At 47.3% G+C, this 25,253-nt stretch overlaps 1 protein-coding gene across 1 annotated transcript; it reads right to left on the bottom strand.

Annotated features, from left to right (window-relative positions):
- Positions 1–3,038: 3,038 nt before the first annotated feature.
- On the bottom strand, positions 3,039–23,945 carry LOC121283625 (unconventional myosin-Ic-like). Its single transcript, XM_041198401.1, has 12 exons — positions 23,862–23,945; positions 23,505–23,573; positions 21,724–21,808; positions 20,194–20,353; positions 19,507–19,590; positions 18,348–18,441; positions 18,016–18,071; positions 15,783–15,918; positions 10,669–10,739; positions 8,178–8,275; positions 7,079–7,178; positions 3,039–4,768 (listed from the first exon to the last, which is right to left on the bottom strand). Exons 4-12 carry the CDS (start codon positions 20,266–20,268, stop codon positions 4,742–4,744), a joined length of 741 nt encoding a protein of 246 aa, XP_041054335.1. The 5' UTR covers positions 20,269–20,353; positions 21,724–21,808; positions 23,505–23,573; positions 23,862–23,945; the 3' UTR covers positions 3,039–4,741.
- Positions 23,946–25,253: the final 1,308 nt, after the last annotated feature.

Here is a 25,253-nt window from a genome sequence, read left to right as displayed (position 1 = left end):
GCTGCGTGTTTTTATCTTGGGTGTGCGTATAAATAGCGTTGACACAATTGCAGTGACATTTTCTTAATATTCCAGATCGGGGGGGAGGGGGGTCAGGACTTCAATAGCAGCAATTAGAGGAAGCAATCAGCATTCACGCACTCATCGAAATAAACTCCCAGGACAGGTACAGCACAGGGTTAGATACAGAGTAAAGCTCCCTCTACACTGTCCCCATCAAACTCTCCCAGGACAGGTACAGCACGGGGTTAGATACTGAGTAAAGCTGCCTCTACACTGACCCATCAAACACTCGCAAGGCAGTTACAGCACATGGTTAGATACAGAGTAAAGCTCCCTCTCCACTGTCCCTATCAAACACTCCCAATGCAGATACAGCACAGAGTTAGATACAGAGTAAAGCTCCCTTTACACTGCCACTCAAAACATTTGGAGTGTCAGCCTGAAATATGAGCTCAAGTCTCATTGAGATCAGCAGATAGGAGTTGACAGAATGTGAGGGTCAATATTCAGGCAACACTCTTAATCTATTGCCAGACACTGGGGGAACAGGAAATTAGGTGCGTTTCGGATAATCTGGTGTCAGTATTAACACTCAATCACAATACTGAGGGAGCACTGCACTGTCAGAGGGTCAGTACTGAGGGAGAACCGCACTGTCAGAGGGTCAGTACTGAGGGAGTCCCGCACTGTCGGAGGGTCAGTACAGAGGGAGTCCCGCACTGTCGGAGGGTCAGTACTGAGGGAGTGCTGCGCTGTCCGAGGGTCAGCACTGAGGGAGTGCCGCGCTGTCCGAGGATCAGCAGAGGGAGTGCCGCGCTGTCCGAGGGTCAGCACTGAGGGAGTGCCGCGCTGTCCGAGGGTCAGCACTGAGGGAGTGCCGCGCTGTCCGAGGGTCAGCACTGAGGGAGTGCCGCGCTGTCCGAGGGTCAGCACTGAGGGAGTGCCGCGCTGTCCGAGGGTCAGCACTGAGGGAGTGCCGCGCTGTCCGAGGGTCAGCACTGAGGGAGTGCCGCGCTGTCCGAGGGTCAGCACTGAGGGAGTGCCGCGCTGTCCGAGGGTCAGCACTGAGGGAGTGCCGCGCTGTCCGAGGGTCAGCACTGAGGGAGTGCCGCGCTGTCCGAGGGTCAGCACTGAGGGAGTGCCGCGCTGTCCGAGGGTCAGCACTGAGGGAGTGCCGCGCTGTCCGAGGGTCAGCACTGAGGGAGTGCCGCGCTGTCCGAGGGTCAGCACTGAGGGAGTGCCGCGCTGTCCGAGGGTCAGCACTGAGGGAGTGCCGCGCTGTCCGAGGGTCAGCACTGAGGGAGTGCCGCGCTGTCCGAGGGTCAGCACTGAGGGAGTGCCGCGCTGTCCGAGGGTCAGCACTGAGGGAGTGCCGCGCTGTCCGAGGGTCAGCACTGAGGGAGTGCCGCGCTGTCCGAGGGTGTGCCGCGCTGTCCGAGGGTCAGCACTGAGGGAGTGCCGCGCTGTCTGAGGGTCAGCACTGAGGGAGTCCCACGCTGTCCGAGGGTCAGCACTGAGGGAGTGCCGCGCTGTCCGAGGGTCAGCACTGAGGGAGAGCCGCGCTGTCCGAGGGTCAGCACTGAGGGAGTGCCGCGCTGTCCGAGGGTCAGCACTGAGGGAGTGCCGCGCTGTCCGAGGGTCAGCACTGAGGGAGTGCCGCGCTGTCCGAGGGTCAGCACTGAGGGAGTGCCGCGCTGTCCGAGGGTGTGCCGCGCTGTCCGAGGGTCAGCACTGAGGGAGTGCCGCGCTGTCTGAGGGTCAGCACTGAGGGAGTCCCACGCTGTCCGAGGGTCAGCACTGAGGGAGTGCCGCGCTGTCCGAGGGTCAGCACTGAGGGAGAGCCGCGCTGTCCGAGGGTCAGCACTGAGGGAGTGCCGCGCTGTCCGAGGGTCAGCACTGAGGGAGTGCCGCGCTGTCCGAGGGTCAGCACTGAGGGAGTGCCGCGCTGTCCGAGGGTCAGCACTGAGGGAGTGCCGCGCTGTCCGAGGGTCAGCACTGAGGGAGTGCCGCGCTGTCCGAGGGTCAGCACTGAGGGAGTGCCGCACTGTCGGAGGGTCAGCACTGAGGGAGTGCCGCACTGTCGGAGGGTCAATACTGAAGGTGCGCCGCACTGTCCGAGGGTCAGTACTGAAGGTGCGCCGTACTGTCCGAGGGTCAGTACTGAGGGAGTGCCGCGCTGTCCGAGGGTCAGTACTGAGGGAGTGCCGCACTGTCAGAGGGTCAGTACCGAGGGATTGCTGTACTGTCAGAAGTGCCATCTTTCAGTTCGGACCTTAAACCAGGGCACTGACTGTACTCTCAGGTGGGTGTAAAAGATCCCAAAGCTGCTATTTTGATGAAGAGCACAGGAGTTCTTACCAGTGTACTGGGCCAACATTTATCCCTCAACGAACATCACCTAACCTTGGCATTGCACAATGCTCTTTTTGGGATCTTGCTCTGAATAAATTTGCTGCAGCGTTTCCGACATTACTGGTGGCTGCACTTCAAATGTACTTCATTGGCTGTAAAGTGCTTTGGGACATCCTGGGAACATGAAAGGCGCTACAGAAATGCAAGCCTTTCTAATTCATTGACCTCTGTAGAGATGTGGATTTGTGATGCGTTCCCTGTCCCCAGTGGGCCAGAGTGTAACTAAACAATTTCATCTGTCTTCTGAACAAAAACACCCAGGCCCATCATGGCTGTGGTTCCATTGCCACGAAGGACTGCACTCTGGCTTTGTCCCAGGTACAGCGGAGAGAGCCTTTGAAAGCAGCATGAGAGAGAAAGTACTGGGAAAACCAGGGTTTTGACCAACCTCGGCTTTACTGATTCTCGGTCCAGGCTTGTTCAAACGAACTGGTGATGAGTCAATGTTAGAGGGGGCATGCGGGGGTGGGGGCTGCGGGGTGAGGGGAAAGAGGAGAGTGAGGAGGGGAAAGAGAAGAGGAGGCAAGGAGGGAGTGAACGCAAGAATCAGAAATTGGTGTGTATTCTGTTCATTTGTTCTCAGCGTTAATAAATAACCCCGTGGTAAAGAAAATAGAATTGAAAAGAATTGGGATATTTTTATTGAAAATGAGATGGTTTCACATAACGTCCATCTATATAAAGGTTATTACAATCTTTTCATTAATTTTTGAAGCATATTTCCTTTTGAAATTCTCATCCTGTTCGACAATGGGTTGAAGTGAAGATTTCTGTTCAGGTCTCTGCCAAACCACTGATACTGTGAGTTGTTCCTCTGGAGCTGGTGTACGTTGGAGATTGCAGTTAGCTCAGAACCACCAGGTGAGCAAGGTCTCAAGAGCTACAGCGGCCAGCTTTGTATAGCTAAAACAATCTCCAATCTGCCACCTTGATACCCACCTTCCAATACAACTTCATAGATCAGTAGTTAGTTGATATTGGCACCTCTTTTGCACCTCACACTGGTGGGATCACTCAATGCCCTGAAAGTAAGTCACTGTACATTTGCACCTTGAGTGGTCCACTCTCTCTTCAGCCTGTTGTTCAAACTTTCATCATTCCTTCAAAATGAATAGAGCTTCGAACAAGAGGGCCTCTGGTGGATAGGCTGGTGAATGGGCACTAGATAATGGACGATTCATGGATGGGATAGGGAGCAAGAGTCAATTTACAGGAGATCCATTTCCTGTTTATGAGATGGATCCATACTTGCTTTCAAGATGAAGTGAGGAATGTGGTCCATGATCTGTACCATTCTGCTGATGGTTTACTGGACAAAGTGCTGGGAAATATTGGAATATCGTGCCACCAAAGTGCTGCGGGCACCAAGTTAAACATGTCTACCAAACTTTCCAGCATTCAGGTTGATTTGAAACAACCTGATCTGCTCTGCGTCCTGTTCTGATTTATGCTGCCCTCCATTTGTTGAATTTGTCTTTTAATACACATAACCAGGCCTGAACAGCACTTTTGCAGCATCTAAATAGTCAAGGAAGTGACAAATAAAACAATGGCAGTGATCAATGACCAATGAGCTGCACTGCTCAATCAACAGTTTCACTAAAAGTGGACCTGGCTTTGTGAAACCCATCCTTGATGCAATTTGCAGAGGTTCCCACAGCAACATCCAGTGGCTTCAATTGTAGGACAGACGTTATAAGCAATTACAGGGGAGACAAAAAAAATCAACTCCTCATGGTTTGACTCGCTCACCGAGGAACTAATCAGAGAAACTTCTCCAGAGAAAGGACTTGCATATAAAAAAAAAATCATCGCTTGGTTCATTTCTTCAGTGATATCTGACCTTAAAGGAGCCCTCCTGCCCCCAGATTGGTCTACACCTTTCTGTGATGTCATGGAATCAGAAGGGATTGAGCTTTCTTAGAACCACTTGGATTTCTTTGTGGATTATGTATATATATTTTTATATATATATATATATATTATATTGCTTTAAATCTCACACACGCACTGAGGCAGTGGTGTGATTAAATTTAGTGAGTCATTGATAATGACAGCCATTTTTTAATATAAACTTTCTTTAAACTTTTTTTTGTGAGATTAAAGTATAACCTGGAATCTTCTGTTCCTGGTTTGGAAGCACAGGCTTTGGCAGTCAAGGGAAAAAGTGTAAAGGAAATTAGAGGGTTGGGGCTAAGGCGGACTACTCGAATGCCTCACCAATAAACGCACTAGCTCCTTTTTTTTTGGATGCCGCCAGTTATTGGTGCACATCTTCAAACCATCCATCTGTACAATGAGCTGTTGCTGGATCTCACTCCCAGCATCATCTGGAGTTGAGTCGAGGAGCCACCTACACGGATAGCAACAGAGTTCAATGTCAGTTGGGAAGTGCAGTTGTTAAAGGATCTACATCTCTCCCATCCAAAGATTATGGGTTTTCCAGGCTCCCAGAATACAATAGAGTGTTGCCAAGCCTCACTGTGAAGTATTAAATCACTCACACTTCTTTCCTTTAAGATCATATTACAATACAGAAGTTCATTTAGCCTGCTGTATCTACTACGTTAGGACAATGCTAAACTAATTCCACTTTCCTGTTCTCTCCCAATATTCCTGTACTTTCCTTACTTCAAATGTTTCTCCAAGTTTCCCATAAAATATTCGATGCCCTCTGTCTCAACCACTTCCTGTAGCACATTATTCCCCTGTCACAAGAGGCCTCTTATTCTCTCTCCTCTATCTCTCAGTGACATCTTTAAACAGATGTCCCCTTGTCACTGATTCCCCAACCAGGAAAAATAGTCTTTCCCTCTTCACTATCAAAACTCATCAAAATTTTAAAACCTCTATTAAATCTCCTCTTAGCCTTCTCTGTTCTAGCGGAAATAGTGATCATATATCAACTCTCCACTCATGACTAGAGCTTCCCATCTATGGCATCACCCTGGTGAATCTACACTGTACAATTTCTGCCTCTGTAATGCTCCTTCTATAATGGTGCCCCCAAATATACACAATACTCAACTGGTCTAACCAATGTTTTGGACTGATTGATTATTTGTAATCTATGCCCCTATTTATAATTGGCACCTTTTTAATGGCCCTCTCTACCTCCATTTATACTCCACATTTATACTTTCAGGGAATTCTCTCCTTCAACCCCAGATGTCTTTGTTCATCTGCACACTTCCATGTCCTTTAACTGAGTGCAATCACCCATTCCCTTCTCCCTTTCAAGATGTGTCACCTCACACCTATCCACCTTAAACTGCATCTGCTACCTGCCCTCCCCTCCCACGATCCAGATGTCTTCTCCTAACCTCACTCTTGGAAAAGCTTCCATTGGTGTCATCAGCAAATGTCTGAATTGGGAGTGTGGGGGTGGATTAACCCGGGGGCAGGGGTTAAGTGGGTAATAATACAGGCCACCTGATTTTCCTTCCAGTTGACGGGCTGATTTCATGGAAAGTCGGGAACATTGTCGCTGCCCTGCTCTGTTTTCACCCGCCATTCACTCATAGTCCCCAGCCTGGGTGGGGGTTACCCTGGCTGGTACAACATCCCCAAAACCCAGGGGCACTGGGGTCATTGGTAGCCCCTGGTCCACATTGAAGCAGGAGGGTCGTCCTGGTGCGGGACCCTCAGTTGTAGCTGTGCCTCCTAACAAGGGATAATCACTAATTCTGAAGCTTCTCTTTTTACAGATGCCAGATAGATTCCGGTTTTAAAAACGCAGAATATTTACAGGTTAGCAATATCTTTACAAAAACAAAAATATTTTCCTCTCAGGCCACATAGCTGAGGTTTCAAAGAGGTTTTCCACTCTCATTCTCACTAAGCCACTGACTCCAACCTTCCCCCGGTCACTGTGTGAGGCTGAACCAGTCCATTCACAGACTTGGTGTGATATTTGAATCAGAGAGGAACTTTCAGCCCCCATCGTCCCTCTGATGATTGACTTGCATTGAATCCCTGTCCAGCAACCCCTTGGTTTTAAAATTCTTAGTCTTGTTTGCAAATTCCTCCAAGGCCTCACCACCTCCTACCCAATCTCTGCAACCTCCTCCAGCCTCAACCCTCCGAGATATCTGCACTCATCTAGTTCTGGACTTCTGCGCATCCCCAATTTTAATCATTCTAGCATTGGTGACCATGCCTTCAGTTGTCTGGTCTCTAAGCACTGAAATTCTGTCCCTAAACCGCTCGCTCTCTCGCTCTCTTTTCTCCTCATTATGCTCCTTAAAACCTTTACAACAATGAACCTCCTCCAGGGTGTTTAGTTTTCAGATATAAATTTTCACAAAAGTTGGTCAAAGTTTGAAGATCCTTGGATGATTGGACTGTTATGTAATCATCCCTCCTGAGACCTCTGAAGAGGGATTGAGTCAATGGTTAGAAATAAACCAGCTCTTTGACCAAGCTTTTGATCAATTACCCTACTGTTTCCTCTAGTGGCTCAGTGCTGAATTCTGCTTGATACATTCCTGTGAAGCACCTTGAGAAAGCTACACTATGTTAAAGGCACTATATAAATGCAAGATGCTGTTGTTGTTGAACAGGTAATTCTGTGTGAGAGCTTAAGGGATGTTGGAGCCGCATTAAACATGCAGCCTTTCATTACTGAGTTGGAATGGAGATTTAAATTTGAAGTGAATCTTACCACGGACAGGTGTCCATTCTTTGCTTTGGAAATAATCAGTTCTGATCCTGATGTGAAATCGATGATCCCTTCTTTCCCATGTCTGATCGTGAACTTTATGCTGCAAAAGAAAAAGTGGAAACACATCAGGAGCAAAACATCGTGCAGGGTCTCACAGCTCACTGCAAGGATTCCAGAACTAAGGGCGTGATTTCCTATAGCATTTTCAGGTGCCTGAACCAGCTGCCTTTCAATATCCCAACTGTTCAGAGGGACAGGGCAAATGTCAGCAGTTATTAGGCCATGGGCAGAATAGTGTCAAAGCAGAGCTACTTCCCAGCAGGGACACAAATGTTGAACAAAACCAAACATCCTCTACTTCAGTTTTGACATTGAAAACCTCTGCCAGCTGAGTATGGATGCCATCACATTTCCTTTGCACCGGCCTGGCAAAACCCTCTCTCCGCACCCCCCACCCCATCAAAACCCTCTCTCCACACTGCCCTGGCAGACCTTCCCTCGGCACTGCCCTGGCAAACACTGCCTCGGCACCGCCCCGGCAAACCCTCCCTCATCACCGCCCCGGCAGACCCTCCCTCAGCACTGCTCCGGCAAATGCTCCCTGGGCTGGTACAGCATGAGGTTAGATACAGAGGAACAGGAGTAGATCCTGCTGAGCCTATCAATACAATTGTGGCTGCTCTTGGAAAGCTCCCACCTACATTTTTTTAATTCATTCTCAGGATGTGGGCTTCACTGGCTGGGCCAGCATTTATTTCCCATCCCTAATTCCCCTTGAGAAGCTGGTGGTGAGCTGTCTTCTTGAACCGTTGCAGTCCATGTGGTGTAGGTACACCCACTATGCTGTTAGGGAGGAAGTTCTAGGATTTTGACCCAGCAACTTATGGCTTTTTCTATACTATGAACAGGTTCAGCCTACTCCAGAATCATTCACAAAGGGTCATTTACAGCCAACAGTCAGTGCAAAGGTTCATCCCACTGCAGGATTAGAACAGAGATCCAAGGGCAAAAGGACAATGATCAATCTGTGCACAGCACAGTTCTCCTTTAATAGCTCCTTGTCAGTGGGAAGTTAACCCTGAAGGGGTGGAAGACTTACCTGCCCTGGTTGATGTTGATGTTATTCACTTTATCAGCCTCCATAGCCAGTTTTGTCAGTGTTTCAATCACGTGATCACTCCGCAACACAACATCACCCTTCAACACAAGAGGGAAAGAGACACATTCACGTAAGGATGTATTTGGTCTAGAATGAACTGCCTGACAGGGCGGTGGGAGTAGATACAATTGTAGCTTTCAAAAAAGAATTGGATAAATCTTGGTAAAAAGGCCGGGGATGAGGGTTATCGGGTGCCTGATGGATAGCTTCACCAAATTCCACACATCATCAACCTTAACATACACAACTTCAGTGGAGAGAAACAGAATTAATGTATCAGGTTATTGGCTGTTCTGATGACCTGAAACATTAACTTTGTCTCTCTCTCCACAGATTCTGCCAGATCTGCTGAGCATTTCCAGCATTTTATGTTTTTATTTCAGATTTCCAGCATCTGCAGTATTTTGCTTTTGCACAACTTCTGTGGCCTGGACTCTGAACAATCCTATCCCCTGCTGAGGGCAGCATATAAACTGCATTTAATGGTAGACTCCTTACTGTCTGAGGATGTCCAAGCTGTAAGTGATTTCATTGCTTCTGTGGGTCCTCTGGTGACTGAAGAGTCCGAGGCTGGATTTGCATACTGCCTTCAGCATAACAGAACATTCCAAAGAGCTTCACAAGAGTGTTATCAAACAACATTTTACACCGAACAAGCTTAAGGAGTTATTAGGACAGGAAGACATTGGTTTTAAGGGTCATCTCAGAGGAGGGGAGACAGGCAGAAAAGTTCAGAGAGGGAATTCCAGAGCTTAGGGCTCAGGCAGCTGAAGGCACATCCGTCAATGGTGAAATAATAAAAATTGAGATTTACAGGGAGATGGGAGTGTTACAGACAGGAGGGGGTTTAATTTAAACAGCCCTGATTTCTCCTCTCAACATCTGTTCGTAAACACAAACTTGTTCTGATTTTGATTTCCCCCTTTATAAGTGGAGGTGTATTACCCAAACCCTTAATTTTGGTGCAATCCAATTTCTATTAATAGCCTCACAGCAAACTCGAGAGGGGGTAAAATCAGGTGGTTAATTTATTTGCACACACTCAAACATGTGAGGGTGGTGTCGCCATATAGCCCCTGGTGTATTCGTACAATAGAAGAGGGATAAAGAAAGACAGGGTTTACAGGGCAAAGACCACAGAGAAAAGAATTATTATTTCTTGTGAGTCCAGAATCAAAGTCCAATGGTGTATTCTTTCACAGGGGTTGGCAGGCTGAAGACTGATGCTGGGTAGAGATGACTTCCACAATGGGATAGGCACGCGGAGGTGAATTAAGTCTTGGAGGTGCTGGTACAGAAGTTCAGAAGTTCCAGTAGAAACAACGTAGATGGGGCCAGGCATTTAAACCTGGATACAGTTCTGGTTCTGAGCTGCTGCTTGCTAGATGGAAGATGGCAGACCAAGCTTTGCAACTCTACAAGGCAATATTATTGGTTCCACCAGCTTGGGCAATGGTGGGAGGAGGAGGAGGAGGAGGAGGAGGAGGGGGAGGGGGATGGTCATGTGACTCCCACCTCTCCACTTTGGCTTTGACAAACGATGTATATTCCTTAGTCTGCATTCTGCAGATTGCTAATGCTTCAACCAATAAGAATTTCAAAAGAGGTTTCTGGGTCCTTTGTTCTATCAAATTGGCAGTCTCCGTTGGCTGGGCCTGGCTTAAGAAATGTAAATGGCTTTTGTATAATTCCCTCGGAAGTTGGTCTTCTGCAACTCACTGGGTCGATAATGTCTCTTCAGAGATAATGAGGTGGCAGCTTCTCTGAATTTCAGAAAGTTCCTTTTGTTTGAATCATGGCCAGCCAAGGCATCAGTCATTTTAAAGCCTTTGTCCAGTTTTTAAAATTTTATAAATTAGCCATGATGATATATATATATATATATATATATATATATATACACTTTATAAAAATATAGCATGGGATCTTAGCCCCCTGACATCCCTCACCGTCTTGGGGGAAAAATTGAATTCTATTTCATTTTTGATGTGGTCTTTTGAAGGAAGAATAGGGAGTGAAGTAGGATCCATTCATTCTCTCATTCACACTGACATGTCAGACACACAGCCCGCAGGGGCAATAGCAGCTCCCTGTTGCATTTTCCTTTTTTGAGGTTTAAACCCAGGACAGTGCATCAGCAAGGACATTGTCTGGGTCTGGGATCTGGAAGGTTTAGCTGACTTGGCAGAATTCAAAATTCATCTGTATGGGGAAGTCTATTTGGGGTTAGAGTTCTAAATTTCCTCTATCGGGGGATCAGGCATAAGTAAAGCCATTGGTTTCAGAACTCCTGATTAAATGTCCTCAAAAGGATCTGGGAGTTTTACAGGATGCTTAGCACTCAGGGGGAGAGTGATGGTCAAGCTGCTCTGGACATCTCACTCTGCACAGTGCCAGGCAATCGGATACACTCGAGAGTTGACCTACATACCTTCTGCTTGTTGTCTTCACAAGGGACATGGAGAACAAATAGCCCATCACTCAGGGAGCTGACTGATATTCCTACACAGAAAATAAACAGGGATCAAACAGATTTAAAAACAGAGGGAGCACAGAACCATTCAGCCCATCTTCCCAGTGTCAGTTCTTGCAAAAGTAATCCAAAATGAATCTCATTGCCCCGCTCTCTCTCCATAGTCTTTTGTCAAAGTTGCAATGTATCATTTTGCAATGACCATCTCCAACAAGAGAGAATCTAACCATCTCCCCATAACATTTAATGGCATTACTAAAGCTGAAATCTCCTCTATCTACGTCCTGAGGGGTTACCATTGGCCAGAAACTAAACTGGACTAGCCTTATAAATATTGTGGCTACAGCAGCAGGTCAAAGTCTGGGAATTCTGCAGAGAGTAACTCACCTCCTGACTCCCCAAAGCCTGTCCACCATCTACAAGGCACAAGTCAGGAGTGTGATGGAATACTCTCCACTTGCTTAGATGAGGTCAGCTCCAACAATACTCAGTGCCAGTGTCATGCTAGATATGTAAGCCACATGTTCCAAAGGCTAGCAGATCATACCAAACAGCATGTCTCTTCCGCATGAATTGATACGTTCTCTATGGCAACGCATCTACCAGAGTTCATTTGCCAACCAATCAGCACTCCCTTCTCATACAGTATAAATTGTTGTTTTCCCCTATATTGGTATTCTTGCAAAGTGTCCTGATGAGCGCAAGATGAAAAGCCTGCTTGATTGGCACCCCATCCACTGCCTTAAACATTCTCTTCCGCTGTTCACAATGGGTAAGGTACAGACCGTATCCAACCAGCCCGTGCTCACAAAACTCAAAACACAGTGTCCAACATTAGATGTGATTCCACGATTGGACAACATTTGCTAAATAATCTTCAGTGTGCTAAAAGTTACGCTGACAACCAATTTAATATTGTTAGTCAAGCTCGAAGTGTGACACATTTGCATGTACTGGGAGCTACATATATTAATACACAGGGCCCTGTTTGCAGACAGAAAGAACATGTACACACATTGCACCTTCTTCAGCTAAACAAAATAATGACAGCTATCCACTGACTCATTCCTCAGGGCAATGCCTTGACCAATCAGGATCAAGCTGCTTGGTTTAAATTTGAAACAGCGCTTGGTATTTAACTGTCAGTCACCATCAATTGATACATTCTCTATGGCAATGCATCTACCAGAGTTCACTTGCCAACCAATCAGCACTCTCTTCTCATACAGTATAAGTTGTTGTTTTCCCCTATGTTGGTATTCTTGCAAAGTGTCCTGATGAGTGCAAGATGAAAAGCTTTGACATGTTCTTATTTCAGCAATTCCCTAGAAGCTTTGCACCATCCAGGACAAAGCAGCCCGCTTGATTGGCACCCCATCCACTGCCTTAAACATTCACTCCCTCCACCACCTACGCACAGTGGCAGCAGTTTGTACTATCTACATGATGCTGTGCAGCAACTCATCAAGGCTCCTTCGACAGCACCTTCCTTCTTATCACCTCAAAGGACAATGGTAGTAGGCAAATGAGCCTGAATCTTTTGGTTGTCAGGCACATGCGAGCGGTGGGCCTGGGAGTGGGCGGGAAATGGGCCACTGACCGCGATTTCATGCTGACTGGCCAATTAATAGCCAGCCAGCGAGAAACATGCGCTGAAATGCTCAGCGCTGCCAGGGTGGGGGCAGGAAGAAAGCAAGCTCCGACATAATTGAAGGAGCGGGTGAGCACTCCCAGCAAGCTCCCTGAAGACAGACAGCTGCCGCAGGGAGCTGCAGACCTCCACAGAATAAAGGAAATAACAAAAATGCTGCAAATAGGTCCATACAGCACAATCAAGCACTTGAAAGCACACCTCATAAAAAACATCAGCCCCCAGATATCTCTCTTTATTTTATTTCCCCACAGATTTGATCCTGCCCTGGATTGAGGTTTCAGCAAAAACGGGAATGCTGCCTGGGAGAATGGCCCGTCTGCCAACTGTAAATGTGGACGGGCCACGAAAAATCACTGTTGGTTTCATCATTAATGGGCACACCACCACCTAAAAGAACCTCTCCATGCTGCCCGCCATCCTGACTTGGAAATATAATCACTGTTCCTTCACTGTCGCTGGGTCAAAATCCTGGAACTCCCTCCCTAACAGCACTGTGGGTGTACCTACACCACATGGACAGCAGCGGTTCAAGAAGGTAGCTCACCACCACCTTCTCAAGGGGCAATTAGGGATGGGCAATAGATGCTGGCCCAGCCAACGTCGCCCACATCCCGAGAATGAATAAAAAAACACTCCCAGGACAGATATAGTATGGGGTTAGATACAGAGTAAAGCTCCCTCTACACTGTCCCCATCAAACACTCCCAGGACAGGTACAGCACGGGGTTAGATACAGGGTAAAGCTCCCTCTACACTGTCCCCATCAAACACTCCCAGGACAGGTACAGCACAGGGTTAGATACAGGGTAAAGCTCCCTCTACACCCTCCCCATCAAACACTCCCAGGACAGGTACAGCACAGGGTTAGATACAGAGTAAAGATCCCTCTACACTGTCCCCATCAAACACTCCCAGGACAGGTACAGCACAGGGTTAGATACAGGGTAAAGCTCCATCTACACTGTCCCCATCAAACAGTCCCAGGATTAGGTACAGCATGGGGCTAGATATAAAAGATGATTGCACCAGAATATTGGTCTAAATTCAGGGCAGTTTTAAAATGATAGGATCTAGAACAGATGCCCTAAAGTCATTTCATGTTATTTGTACATTGAATTTAAAAGAAAGAATTCAGCAATAACTCAGAACTGTGCAACATCTGGATAGATCCTCTGTAATAACTGAGTCCTATTTTAGGGTGTGGATCTGAAATCCAGCCACACCCATTCTTGAACGGTGGTGGTCAATTAAAAAACTAACTGCAGGAGGAGGCTCCATAATTATCCCCATATTCAATGATGCAGAAGCCCAGCACATCAGTGCAAAAGACAAGGCTGAAGCATTTGGAACCGCCTTCAGCCAAGTGGGTGATCTATCTCAGCTCCCTTCTGAGATCCCCAGCATCATAGATGACAGTCTTCAGCCAATTTGATTCACTGAATGCTGCAAAGGCTATGGCCCTGACAACATTCTGGCAATAGTACTGAAGGCTTGTTCTCCAGAACTAGCTCCGCCCCAAGCCCAGCTGTTCCAGTACAGCTACAACATTGACATCTACATGGTAATGTGCTAAATTGCCGAGGTATGTCTTGTGGACAACAAGGACAAATCCAATCCGGCCAATTACCGCCCCATCAGCCTCCTCTTGATCATCAGCAAAGTGATGGGTGGTGTCGTCGACAGTGTTATTAAGCAGCACTAACTCAGCAATAACTTGCTCACTGACGCCCAGTTTGGACTCGGTCAGGGCCACTTGGTTCCTGACCTCATTACAGCCTTGGTCAAAACATGCACAAAAGAGCTGAACTCTCGAGGTGAGGTGAGAGTGACTGCCCTTGACATCAAGGAAGCACTTGACCGAGTGTGGCATCAAGGAGCCCAAGCAAAACAGGAGTCAAGGGGAATCATAGGATAACGCTCCGCTGATTGGAGTCATACCTAGCACAGAGGAAGATGGTCGTGGTGTTTGGGGGTCAATCAACTCAGTTCCAGGACATCACTGCAGGGGTTCCTCAGGGTAGTGCCCCCTGGCCCAACCATCTTCAGCTGCTTCATCGATGACCTTCCTTCCGTCATAAGGTCAGGAGTGGGGATGTTCGCTGATTGCACAATGTTCAGCACTGTTTGTGACTCCTCAGATACAGACACAGTCCATGTCCATATGTAGCAAGACCTGGACAATGTCCAGGCTTGGGCTGACAAGTGGCAAGTAGCATTCATGCCACACAAGTGCCAGGCAATGACCATCTCCAACAAAAAGAATCTAACCATTGCTCCTTGACATTCAATGGCATTACCCTCGCTGAATCTCCCACTATCAACATCCAATGACCAAAAACTGAATTGGACTAGCCATATAAATACTGTGGCTACAAGAGCAGGTCAGAGGCTAGGAATCCTCCTGACTTCCCAAAGCCTGTCCACCATCTACAAAGCACAAGTCAGGGGTGTGAAGGAATACTCCCCATTTGCCTGGAATAGTGCAGCTCCAACAACACTCAAGAAGCTTGACACCATCCAGAACAAAGCAGTCCGCTTGATTGGCACCATATCCACAAACATTCACTCCCTCCACCACCGATGCACAGTAGCAGCAGTGTGTACCATCTACACAATGCACTGGAGGAATTCACCAAGGCTCCTCAGACAGCATCTTTCAAACCCACTACTGCTACCATCTAGAAAGACAAAGGCAGCAGACATATGGGAACACCACCACCTGGAAGTTCCCCTCCAAGTCACTCACCACCCTGACTTGGGAATATGTCGCCGTTCCTTCACTGCCGCTGGGTCAAAATCCTGGAACTCCCTCCCTAACAGCACTGTAGGTGTACCTACAACACATGGGCTGTAGCGGTTCAAGAAGGCAGCTCATCACCACCTTCTCAAGGGCAATTAGGGATGGGAACAAATGCTGGCCTTGTCCATGATGTCCACATCCCAAGAAAGAATTAAAACCATTATTCACTCAGATATATGTTTAGTCTAAAGGATGGAAGGTAGTGCTGATACATCCAATCTCAATTAAGTTTAACAGCGTGGTATTTCTTTTTTTTTCTATAATGTTCCCAATCCTCAGTTTGGCCTATTTCCTCCTCCTCCTGTCCTGAATCAGGCTGAGGTATAAGTTACAGATAACAGCTACCTTCCACCCTGCAGGTGGTCATCCTTCATGTGTGTTAGAGGCTCATCCACTCAGGACCTCACTGTTGAGCTTGATCCTGTCCAGATACAAACAAACAGATGCATGGAAAAAAATCAAAGGAAGCCCCTTCCCTTCTCCCTCCTTTCTATCAACCGCACTCTCCCTCTCCATCATCTCTCTCCACCCCTCCAAATCCTCTCTTCCCCCCCACCACCTGCCAATTCAGCTCTCTCCCTCCAACTCACTTCTCCACCAGGCCCTCCCCCAGCCTACCGTTCAGGTTGGTGTAATCAATCTTCTGTTTGAGTTTGGCTTCTTCCACAATGAAGGCACTGTCTGCAGTGATCAGCAGTTGCCGTGCTCTCGGCCTGTAGCCGTTCCGATCGTACTTAGTCACCGCCACAGCGTACTGCAAGAAACAAACTAGGAGTTACTGCCAAAGAGAGCGCGCGGTCACTGTCAAATCACAGACCAGCTGCCCTGAAGCAGAGTCCATAATCGCACAAGAAAAACATCAATATCATTCACTCAAAGAAACTCCTACATGGTATCTGTGTCACTTTTCCCTCCCACTCTTCCAACTTCAATTTCCTGTCCCTGACCCCACCACCCCTGTTTGGAAAACAATAGTCATCATGGTGTCTCCTCAACTAACTCAGACATTCAGACTGCGAAGCAGACGCCCCTACCCTCTATCTTTCACGATGCATTCATAGAATCTTACAGCACAGGAAGAGGTTATTCGGTCCATCACGTTGCCGTTGGCTCTTTGCCTAATTAGGCCCACTCTCCTGCCCTTTTCCCATAGCCCTACAAATTTTCCTTTTCATGTTATTTATACAATTCTCTTTTGTAAATTAGTTTTGAAACTACTTCCATCCCTAATTCAGCACACTCCAGATTGTTAAAACTTGCAATCTTGGTGCAACAGGATCTTTCCTTCCTTTGTGCCAACTGTAGCTGAGTGAGTACGACTTGGAGTAAATTCTGGGTTCAAATCTCCCTCCAGAACGTGAGTACAAATATCAAGGTTTATATTCCAGCACAGTACTGAGGGGGTGCTGCATTGTTGGGGGTGCTATCTTTAAACAGAGTCCCTGTCTGCTCTCTCAGCTGGGTGTAAAAGATCCCATGGCACAATTTTGAAGAGGAGCAGGGGATTCTCCACGGTATCCTGGCCAATATTAATGCCTCAATCAACATCACTAAAAACAGATCATCTGATCATTATCACATTGCTGTTTGTGGGATCTTGCTGTGTGCAGGCTGGCTGCCTCATTTCCTACATTACAGTGATTGCACTTTAAAAGTACTTAATTTACTGTAACGCATTTTGAGACATCCGGTATTTGTGAAAGGTGTCATATAAATATATGTCTCGTTTTGACCTAACTCAGTTTCTCTTCTCCCAGTGCTCCTGCAGAACAATGGCCATTAGATTGTTTCTTAATGATGATTAACCAGATTTCGGAACAGGAAAAGACCATTCAGCCCCTCAAGTCTGTTCCTATTAGATCGTGGTTGATTTGCATCTCAACCCAATTTCCCACAATGGCTCCATATTTCTTAAAGCCCTTACTGAACAGACAACTATCAATCTCAGTTTTGAAAGCCTCCCCCACCACCGGAGCATTGGGCATGTTTTCAAGATTTCCATCATCCTTTTATGTGAAGAAATGCTTCCTGATTTCCATGACAAAGTCTCTAACAGACACACTGCACTGATTACGATCTAGAAGCAAAGTAGGCCATTCGGCCCTTCGAGCCTGCTCCACCATTCAGTAAGATCACGGCTGATTTGATTGTAACCTCCCACCTACCTCCAATAACCTTTCACCCCCTTGTTAATAAAGAATCTATTTATCTCTGCCTTAAAAATATTCAAAGACTCTGCTTCCACTACAATTTGAGGAAGAGTTCCAAAGACTCATGAACCTCAGAAAAAATTTCTCCACATTTCTGTCTTAAATGGATGACCCCCTATTTTTAAAGTGATCCCTAGTTCTAGATTCTTCCACAAGAGGAAACATCCTCTCCACATCCACCCTGTCAAGATTCCTCAGGATTTTAAAGTCTTCAATCAAATCACCTCTCACTCTTCTAAACTCCAGTGGATACAAGCCTAACCTGTCCAACCTTTCCTCATAAGACAACCCACCCATCCCCGGTATTAGTCTAGTAAACCTCCTTTGAACTGCTTCTAATGCATTTGCATCTTTCCTTAAATAAAGAGACCAATATTCTCCATTGTACTCCAGATGGGGTGTCACCAGTGCCCTGTTTAACTGAAGTATAACCTCCCTATTTATATATTCAACTCGGAGTTTATCAAATGGAAGTTGTTACTGTAACAGCAGAAACTTCCCCCACTGATTGGCTATTAAAACTTCATTTCTATGAGTTTAGTGCTTTTCCTCAAGCCTCTGCTCTACTGTTTAATTAAGGATTAGATGTCAGACAGTTCACACAGCCCAGCTTCGATGGTGGCCAATTGGTGAACATTTACCTTGATTTTATCACTTTCTATAAGTTGCAACACTTTGGCGTTGATCTCCTCTGTTGCTGAAAGAGAAACAAAGCGTTTTGATAATGGAAACCATCCCCTCACAGCCCCGGCCACAGCTCCCGCGCCCTAGAGGCCCCACCTCCCTCGCAGCCCCGCTCCAGCCCCCTCGCGGCCCCTTCCCAGCCCCGCCCCAGCCCTCTCGCGGCCTGGCCTGGCCCCTCCCCTCCCCAGCCCCCTCGCAGCCCCACCCAGCGCCCTCGCAGCCCCATCCCAGTCCCGCCCCTGCCCCCTCGCGGCCCCTCCCAGGCGCCCTCAGTGATGCTGTAACTTACCAATCCTGGAGTTGACAAAGAGTTTGGGAACACTTTGGGGATAATTATCCTTTTTATCCTTGAACACTTCACTTGCCACAACTTTCTGCTCCAGCTGGTTAAAGAGAGGGAGGGAGAGTGAGAGGGAGAGGCAGATTGCTCGGCTAAAGATCAGGATATAAATCGAAGAAAGTTAATCAAAACAGTTTATTTTTAAATGGCATCACTCCTGGAGAAATGAAGGATTCAATAGGGTAGATAGAGAGAAACTATTTCCTCTGGTGGGGGAGTCCAGAATAAGGAATCACAAATTTAAAATTAGAGCTGGGCTGTTCAGGGTGATGTCAGGAAGCACTTCTTCACGCAAAGATAGTAGAAATCGGAACACTCTCCCCAAAAAAAACTGTGGATGCTGGGAGTCAATTGGAAATTACAAAATTGAGATCGATTAGATTTTTGTTAAGCAAGGATATTAAGGGATATTAAGGGGTATACCAAGGTGTGTAAATAGAGTTAAGGTATGGAACAGCCATACTTAACTGAATGGGAGATTAGGCTTGAGGGGCTGAATAGTCTCCCCCTGCCCAAGGATTCTCTTTGCTCACTGTCTGCTCCCACTGCTGCTTTGTGATTGACCACAAGTTGGCGTATGTGAGCAGCCTTGATGCTTTGCCATTCTCCTAACCTGTGCAGTGTATGTGGAATATGGTCGATTGGGGGTTATGACACTGGATTAATAATCCAGATTTCAAATCCCACCAGAGCAGGTTCGAGATGCTGAACGGCTGCCTCCTATTTCTAAAAAACTTTGGAAATAAAAGCTGGTACCAGTAAAAGTAAAATCAGTAAAACAAAGCTGTCAGATTGCTGTAAAAACCTAATTGGCTCATTAATGTCCTTTTAAGGAAGGAAACCTGCTTATCTTACCTGGTCTGGGCATATGCCTGACATCAGTTTCACACCAATAAGGTTGACTTTTAACTGCCCTATGAAGTCACTCAGTTGTTCCTTATCAGTGCAAATTGGGGTGGGCAATCAACTCGGGCCTTGCCAGTGATGCCCACCTCCCGGGAACAGCTCAGAAACCAGAGGCAGCTTCGTGTTTGAGAATTCTGATTTAAATTTGTAAGGCACAAGTCAGTAAGAGCACTCACTGCACTCACACAGAATAATTCCCCACCTGTTGCTTCCACTCGGGAGTAATCCTCTTGCAGTAAGTCTGCACCATGTTCTGCATATTCAGATCTCTCAGCAGCTCTGAGGCCTGGAATACAACACAGGAACACATAGTTAACAAAGGCTTACATTTTTATAGACTCTTACACAACCTCCGTACATCTCAAAGTGCTTTACAGTCAATGAAGTACTTTTTAAAGGTGGTCACTACTGTAAGGTTAGTGTTGAAGAAATCCCTGTACTTTTTACTAAAGGTGACAGTTTAGTAACTGTCCCACCAGGACCATTCGGACCCTGAGGCTGTGCTCAGCCCCACTGCTAGCATCTACCCGACATAGGAAACTGATTGACCCTCTTCCAATTAGGAAATTAGCACAATTAGCACAGATCGAAAGGGCTCGGTGGATTGGGGGAGGCATAAAATAAAGTGTAATAAATCTAGTTCCCCCCAGAACAACTGGGGTCAACTGAAAATTTCAAAACTGAAATTGATAAGTTTGAGGAAGGTATTAAGGACAACAGAACTAAGGTAGATAGATGGAGAAGATACAGATCAGCTGTGATCTAACTGGCCAGTAGAACAGGCTCAAGGGGCTGAATGGCCTTCTCTTATTCTCATGTACGTTGTGGTCCAATCATAATCAAGGTTTGAAACATGTGACTTCTTGCTGCTCAGGGCAAGCTGCCTTACCTCGGAGAGTGCTGGGGGGGGCACAGGCCAGGATTTATCCAGAACATTCTTTGGCAGATTGCGTTTGAGCTTCATCAGGAAGGAGTATCTGACATAATCCAAGAAGTACTCATTTTCTGGACAGCGCGGTTTGTGTCTATAAATGAACCCCTTGATAAATCTGATGGGGAAGACGAGAGAAACACAATCTCATTAAATTAGTAAAGACAGTACTATAGGCTGGAGAGGGAAAGGGGTGAGAGAGCTGGAAAGCACGGCCATTAGAAGCTTGGCTGAACGCAGGATCTTCGGTGGTGCCAGTTTAAAGAATGTAGGGACATATTCCACCTCCTGGGTGACCCTCCCCTCACATCCCAAACTATTACATGTAACTGTGGAGTCCAATTGCGCAAATAGGCTCTTAGTATGTTTGCACAAAACATCAATAAATCAGACCACAATGTTAAATGCGAGAAGTTTCAATCAGTTGGTTGGGTGCATTTGCCTTGTGTAATGGGGAGCATTAAGGGGACCCAGTCAGTCACCCATAACTCCCCTCCCTCAAGTCTGCCCCCAGTCCCTGCTCCCACACCTTGGGACCACTATCATAATCACCACACCCCCAGCCTGCCCCTGTACCCTCCTTCCCCAGCCCAGGACCCCCTTCACAGCTACCACCCTTCCCAACCTGTGCCCAGACCCTCCTCCCCACCCCAGAACTGCTAGTCACCACCCCCCAGCCCATCCTGGACCCTCCTCCCCCATCCTGACACCCAGTGTTAATTGGTTCTTGTTGACCGCTCACTGCCAGGTGACATGTGATGCAGACCCCACACTCTATTCATTTCAGTGATCCTCTATTCACTTTGTTGGCCATTTCTGGAGTGTGTTGCTGTTTTCTGTCTCCTGGGATTTTCTGACGTTTTCCTCTCAATGGAAAGAGCCTAAAGTCAGGTCAGAACCAATCAGCAAATAAACACACCCTTCAACCAGAAACTTACGGCAGTGCACCAATCACACACAGGGAGGCCGGATTAGTGGAGGTGGAGTACACAGACTTGGAGTTGTCTATAGTTTTATAGCAGAATTTCCAGCACAGAAACAGGCCATTCAGCCCAACTGATCCATGCTGGTGTTTATGCTCCACATGAACCTCTGCCCACCCTCTATCTCACTCTACCAGCTTATCCTTCTATTCTTTTCTCCCTCGTGTGTTTATCCAGCTTCCCCTTAAATGTATCTATACTATTCACCTCAACCACTCCCTGTGGTATGTGTTCCACATTCTCCCCACTCTCTGGGTAAAGAATTTTCTCCTGAATTCACGATGGGATTTATTAGTGACCACTTTATATTGATGGCTCCTGGCTCACAGCTCTTATTTCAGAAGTATATATTCTGGCTGTGTTCTGGAATGTTCTTTGGGCTCAGGCCCCACCAACATATGCACACAGACTCGAACAACTATTGTCTAACATCTTACGCTGGGAGTTGATTCGCTGTGAGCTGTTCCTCACACCTCTCCCCTCTCCAGGCAGACAGGTCGCTTACCTGCGGATGGTGAGAGCAGCATTTTTCCGGCGAGTGGCTATTCTGCGGCCTAGTTCCCCTCTCCACCATGACTGTATCGTGATTGCTTCAGAAATGCAAAGATCAAAACTCCGAGTCAGAGAGGTAAACCAGAGAGCCTCATTGCATTGTTGCATCCCATACATACTGATCCAGAGCACGGAGCAAAATATTTACATTCATTTTTAGAATCTGCACACTCCCTGTTTAAAACCAAGAAATACAACAGGAATCATCTTAATCCCATCCATTAATGTGTTTGACACACTCACTCGCTCTGGGTCTTTTTTGTTTGTTTCTTTTTTTTTTTTACACACTCGCTGAGGGGTTTTTATACGCTTGCTCGCTCAGAGGGCTTTTATACACACTCACTCGCTCAGAGGGCTTTTATACACACTCACTCGCTCAGAGGGCTTTTATACACACTCACTCGCTCAGAGGGCTTTTATACACACTCACTCGCTCTGAGGGCTTTTATACACACTCACTCGCTCTGAGGGCTTTTATACACACTCACTCGCTCTGAGGGCTTTTATACACACTCACTCGCTCTGAGGGCTTTTATACACACTCACTCGCTCTGAGGGGTTTTATACACACTCACTCGCCCTGAGGGGTTTTATACACACTCATTCGCTCTGAGGGGTTTTATACACACTCACTCGCTGAGGGCTTTTATACACACTCACTCGCTCTGAGGGCTTTTATACACACTCACTCGCTCTGAGGGCTTTTATACACACTCACTCGCTCTGAGGGCTTTTATACACACTCACTCACTCTGAGGGCTTTTATACACACTCACTCGCCCTGAGGGATTTTATACACACTCACTCGCCCTGAGGGATTTTATACACACTCACTCGCCCTGAGGGGTTTTATACACACTCACTCGCCCTGAGGGGTTTTATACACACTCACTCGCCCTGAGGGGTTTTATACACACTCACTCGCCCTGAGGGGTTTTATACACACTCACTCACTCTGAAGGGTTTTATACACACTCACTCGCTCTGAGGGGTTTTATACACACTCACCTTCCCTGAGGGGTTTTATACACACTCACCTTCCCTGAGGGGTTTTATACACACTCACCTTCCCTGAGGGGTTTTATACACACTCACCTTCCCTGAGTGGTTTTATACACACTCACTCACTCTGAGGGGTTTTATACACACTCACTCGCTCTGAGGGGTTTTATACACACTCACCTTCCCTGAGGGGTTTTATACACACTCACTCACCCTGAGGGGTTTTATACACACTCACTCGCCCTGAGGGGTTTTATACACACTCACTCGCCCTGAGGGGTTTTATACAGACTCACTCGCCCTGAGGGGTTTTATACACACTCACTCGCCCTGAGGGGTTTTATACACACTCACTCGCCCTGAGGGGTTTTATACACACTCACTCGCCCTGAGGGGTTTTATACACACTCATTCGCCCTGAGGGGTTTTATACACACTCACTCGCCCTGAGGGGTTTTATACACACTCACTCACTCTGAGGAGTTTTATACACACTCACTCGCTCTGGGTAGTTTTTACACACTTGTTTTAAGGGATTTTACATATGCTCTGGGGCGTTTTACATGCTCACGTAATGGGTTTTTTTCATACACTCACTGGCACTGGAGGGTTTTACACACTTAGACATTTACACACACAGAGGAGTTTATGCAGAAGATCCTGGAGGCTCTGAAGATATATTGCTCATCTCGGTTCCTAAGTTTAATTAATAAATAGATATTCGGCGTTTACCTGATGATCGTTGCTTCTGGTACTTCTGTCGTTGATGGAATCCTCGCCACTCTGCCTGGATCTTAGTGACTGAGGAAAGAAAGGAATTCAATAAATGGATCAGATTCCCTCAGATCAATCTCCAATCCTCTTCCCAATAACAGCATCAGTTCAGGATAAACAGAGATCCCAGGGATGGAATCATTTCTAAGTCACGACAGGATGCTCAGCTGAATCAGTAAATTCCAGTAAATACTGGAGCAGCATCCACAACACAAAGCAGTGCAATCAAACTGCATTTAAAATATTCAGCTGCCAGTTCAAATCCTGCCGCCGCCTTGCACCTCCCTATCTATGTAACCTCAGTGGAACACTTACCAATCGTGTGTTTCTGCAGCTCAAAAGCATCTTCAGTGGCAAACAGGGTCTTCGGGAAACGGATAAAAATCTTCGTCCTTAACAGCAGATTAAAAGAAATAAAGTAAAGAGCTCATTGTTGGGAGATGGGTCAGAAATCAAAATCTTGGTGGCACGCCAGCTGGCAAACATGGCCCACCCCATCTGGCCGCACATCTGCCACACCCGCCAACACGCTCGGCCCCCTTGCCGAAACACAACACACCATGAGAAATTAGCTTGGGATCAAAGGCCGGCTTTTGACAGCATGCCCAATCTCAGGGATATAGCAGTGACATATACCATTACCGTCCAGTGTTTGTCAGCAAGGGTTGGTGTACAGCCACAATTCACACACAAAGGCATAGTTGCAGTTCCTGTTCTTGCCCTAACAGGAGCTGGCACTTTTTTTTTCTTCCAAATCATTCCTCCTGCTCTCTATGGGGGTTCAGATGCTGAAGGTGCTGACTCTCACTGAGGGACAATTCCTGAAGGTGCTGACTCTCACTGGGGGACAGTTCCTGAAGGTGCTGACTCTCATTGAGTACAGTTGCTGAAGGTGCTGACTCTCACTGGGGGACAATTCCTGAAGGTGCTGACTCTCACTGGGGGACAATTCCTGAAGGTGCTGACTCTCCCTGGGGGACAATTCCTGAAGGTGCTGACTCTCACTGGGGGACAATTCCTGAAGGTGCTGACTCTCACTGGGGGACAATTCCTGAAGGTGCTGACACTCACTGGGGAACAGTTCCTGAAGGTGCTGACTCTCACTGGGAGACAGTCCCTGAAGGTGCTGACTCTCACTGGGAGACAGTCCCTGAAGGTGCTGACTCTCACAGGGAGACAGTCCCTGAAGGTGCTGACTCTCACAGGGAAACAGTCCCTGAAGGTGCTGACTCTCACTGGGAGACAGTCCCTGAAGGTGCTGACTCTCACTGGGAGACAGTCCCTGAAGGTGCTGACTCTCACAGGGAGACAGTCCCTGAAGGTGCTGACTCTCACTGGGAGACAGTCCCTGAAGGTGCTGACTCTCACTGGGAGACAGTCCCTGAAGGTGCTGACTCTCACTGGGAGACAGTCCCTGAAGGTGCTGACTCTCACTGGGGGACAGTTCCTGAAGGTGCTGACTCTCACTGGGGGACAGTCCCGGAAGGTGCTGACTCTCACTGGGGGACAGTTACTGAAGGTGCTGACTTTCACTGAGGGACAGTTCCTGAAACTGCTGACCCTCACTGGGGGACAGTTCCTGAGGGTGCTGACACTCACGGGGGTACAGTTCCTGAAGGTGCTGACTCTCACTGGGGGACAGTTCCTGAAGGTGCTGACTCTCACTGGGAGACAGTTCCTGAAGGTGCTGACTCTCACTGGGGGACA

Source organism: Carcharodon carcharias, chromosome 10, assembly GCF_017639515.1.
Source record: "Carcharodon carcharias isolate sCarCar2 chromosome 10, sCarCar2.pri, whole genome shotgun sequence".
Lineage (NCBI taxonomy): Eukaryota > Metazoa > Chordata > Chondrichthyes > Lamniformes > Lamnidae > Carcharodon > Carcharodon carcharias.
This window is presented reverse-complemented; position numbering and strand designations above follow the sequence as displayed.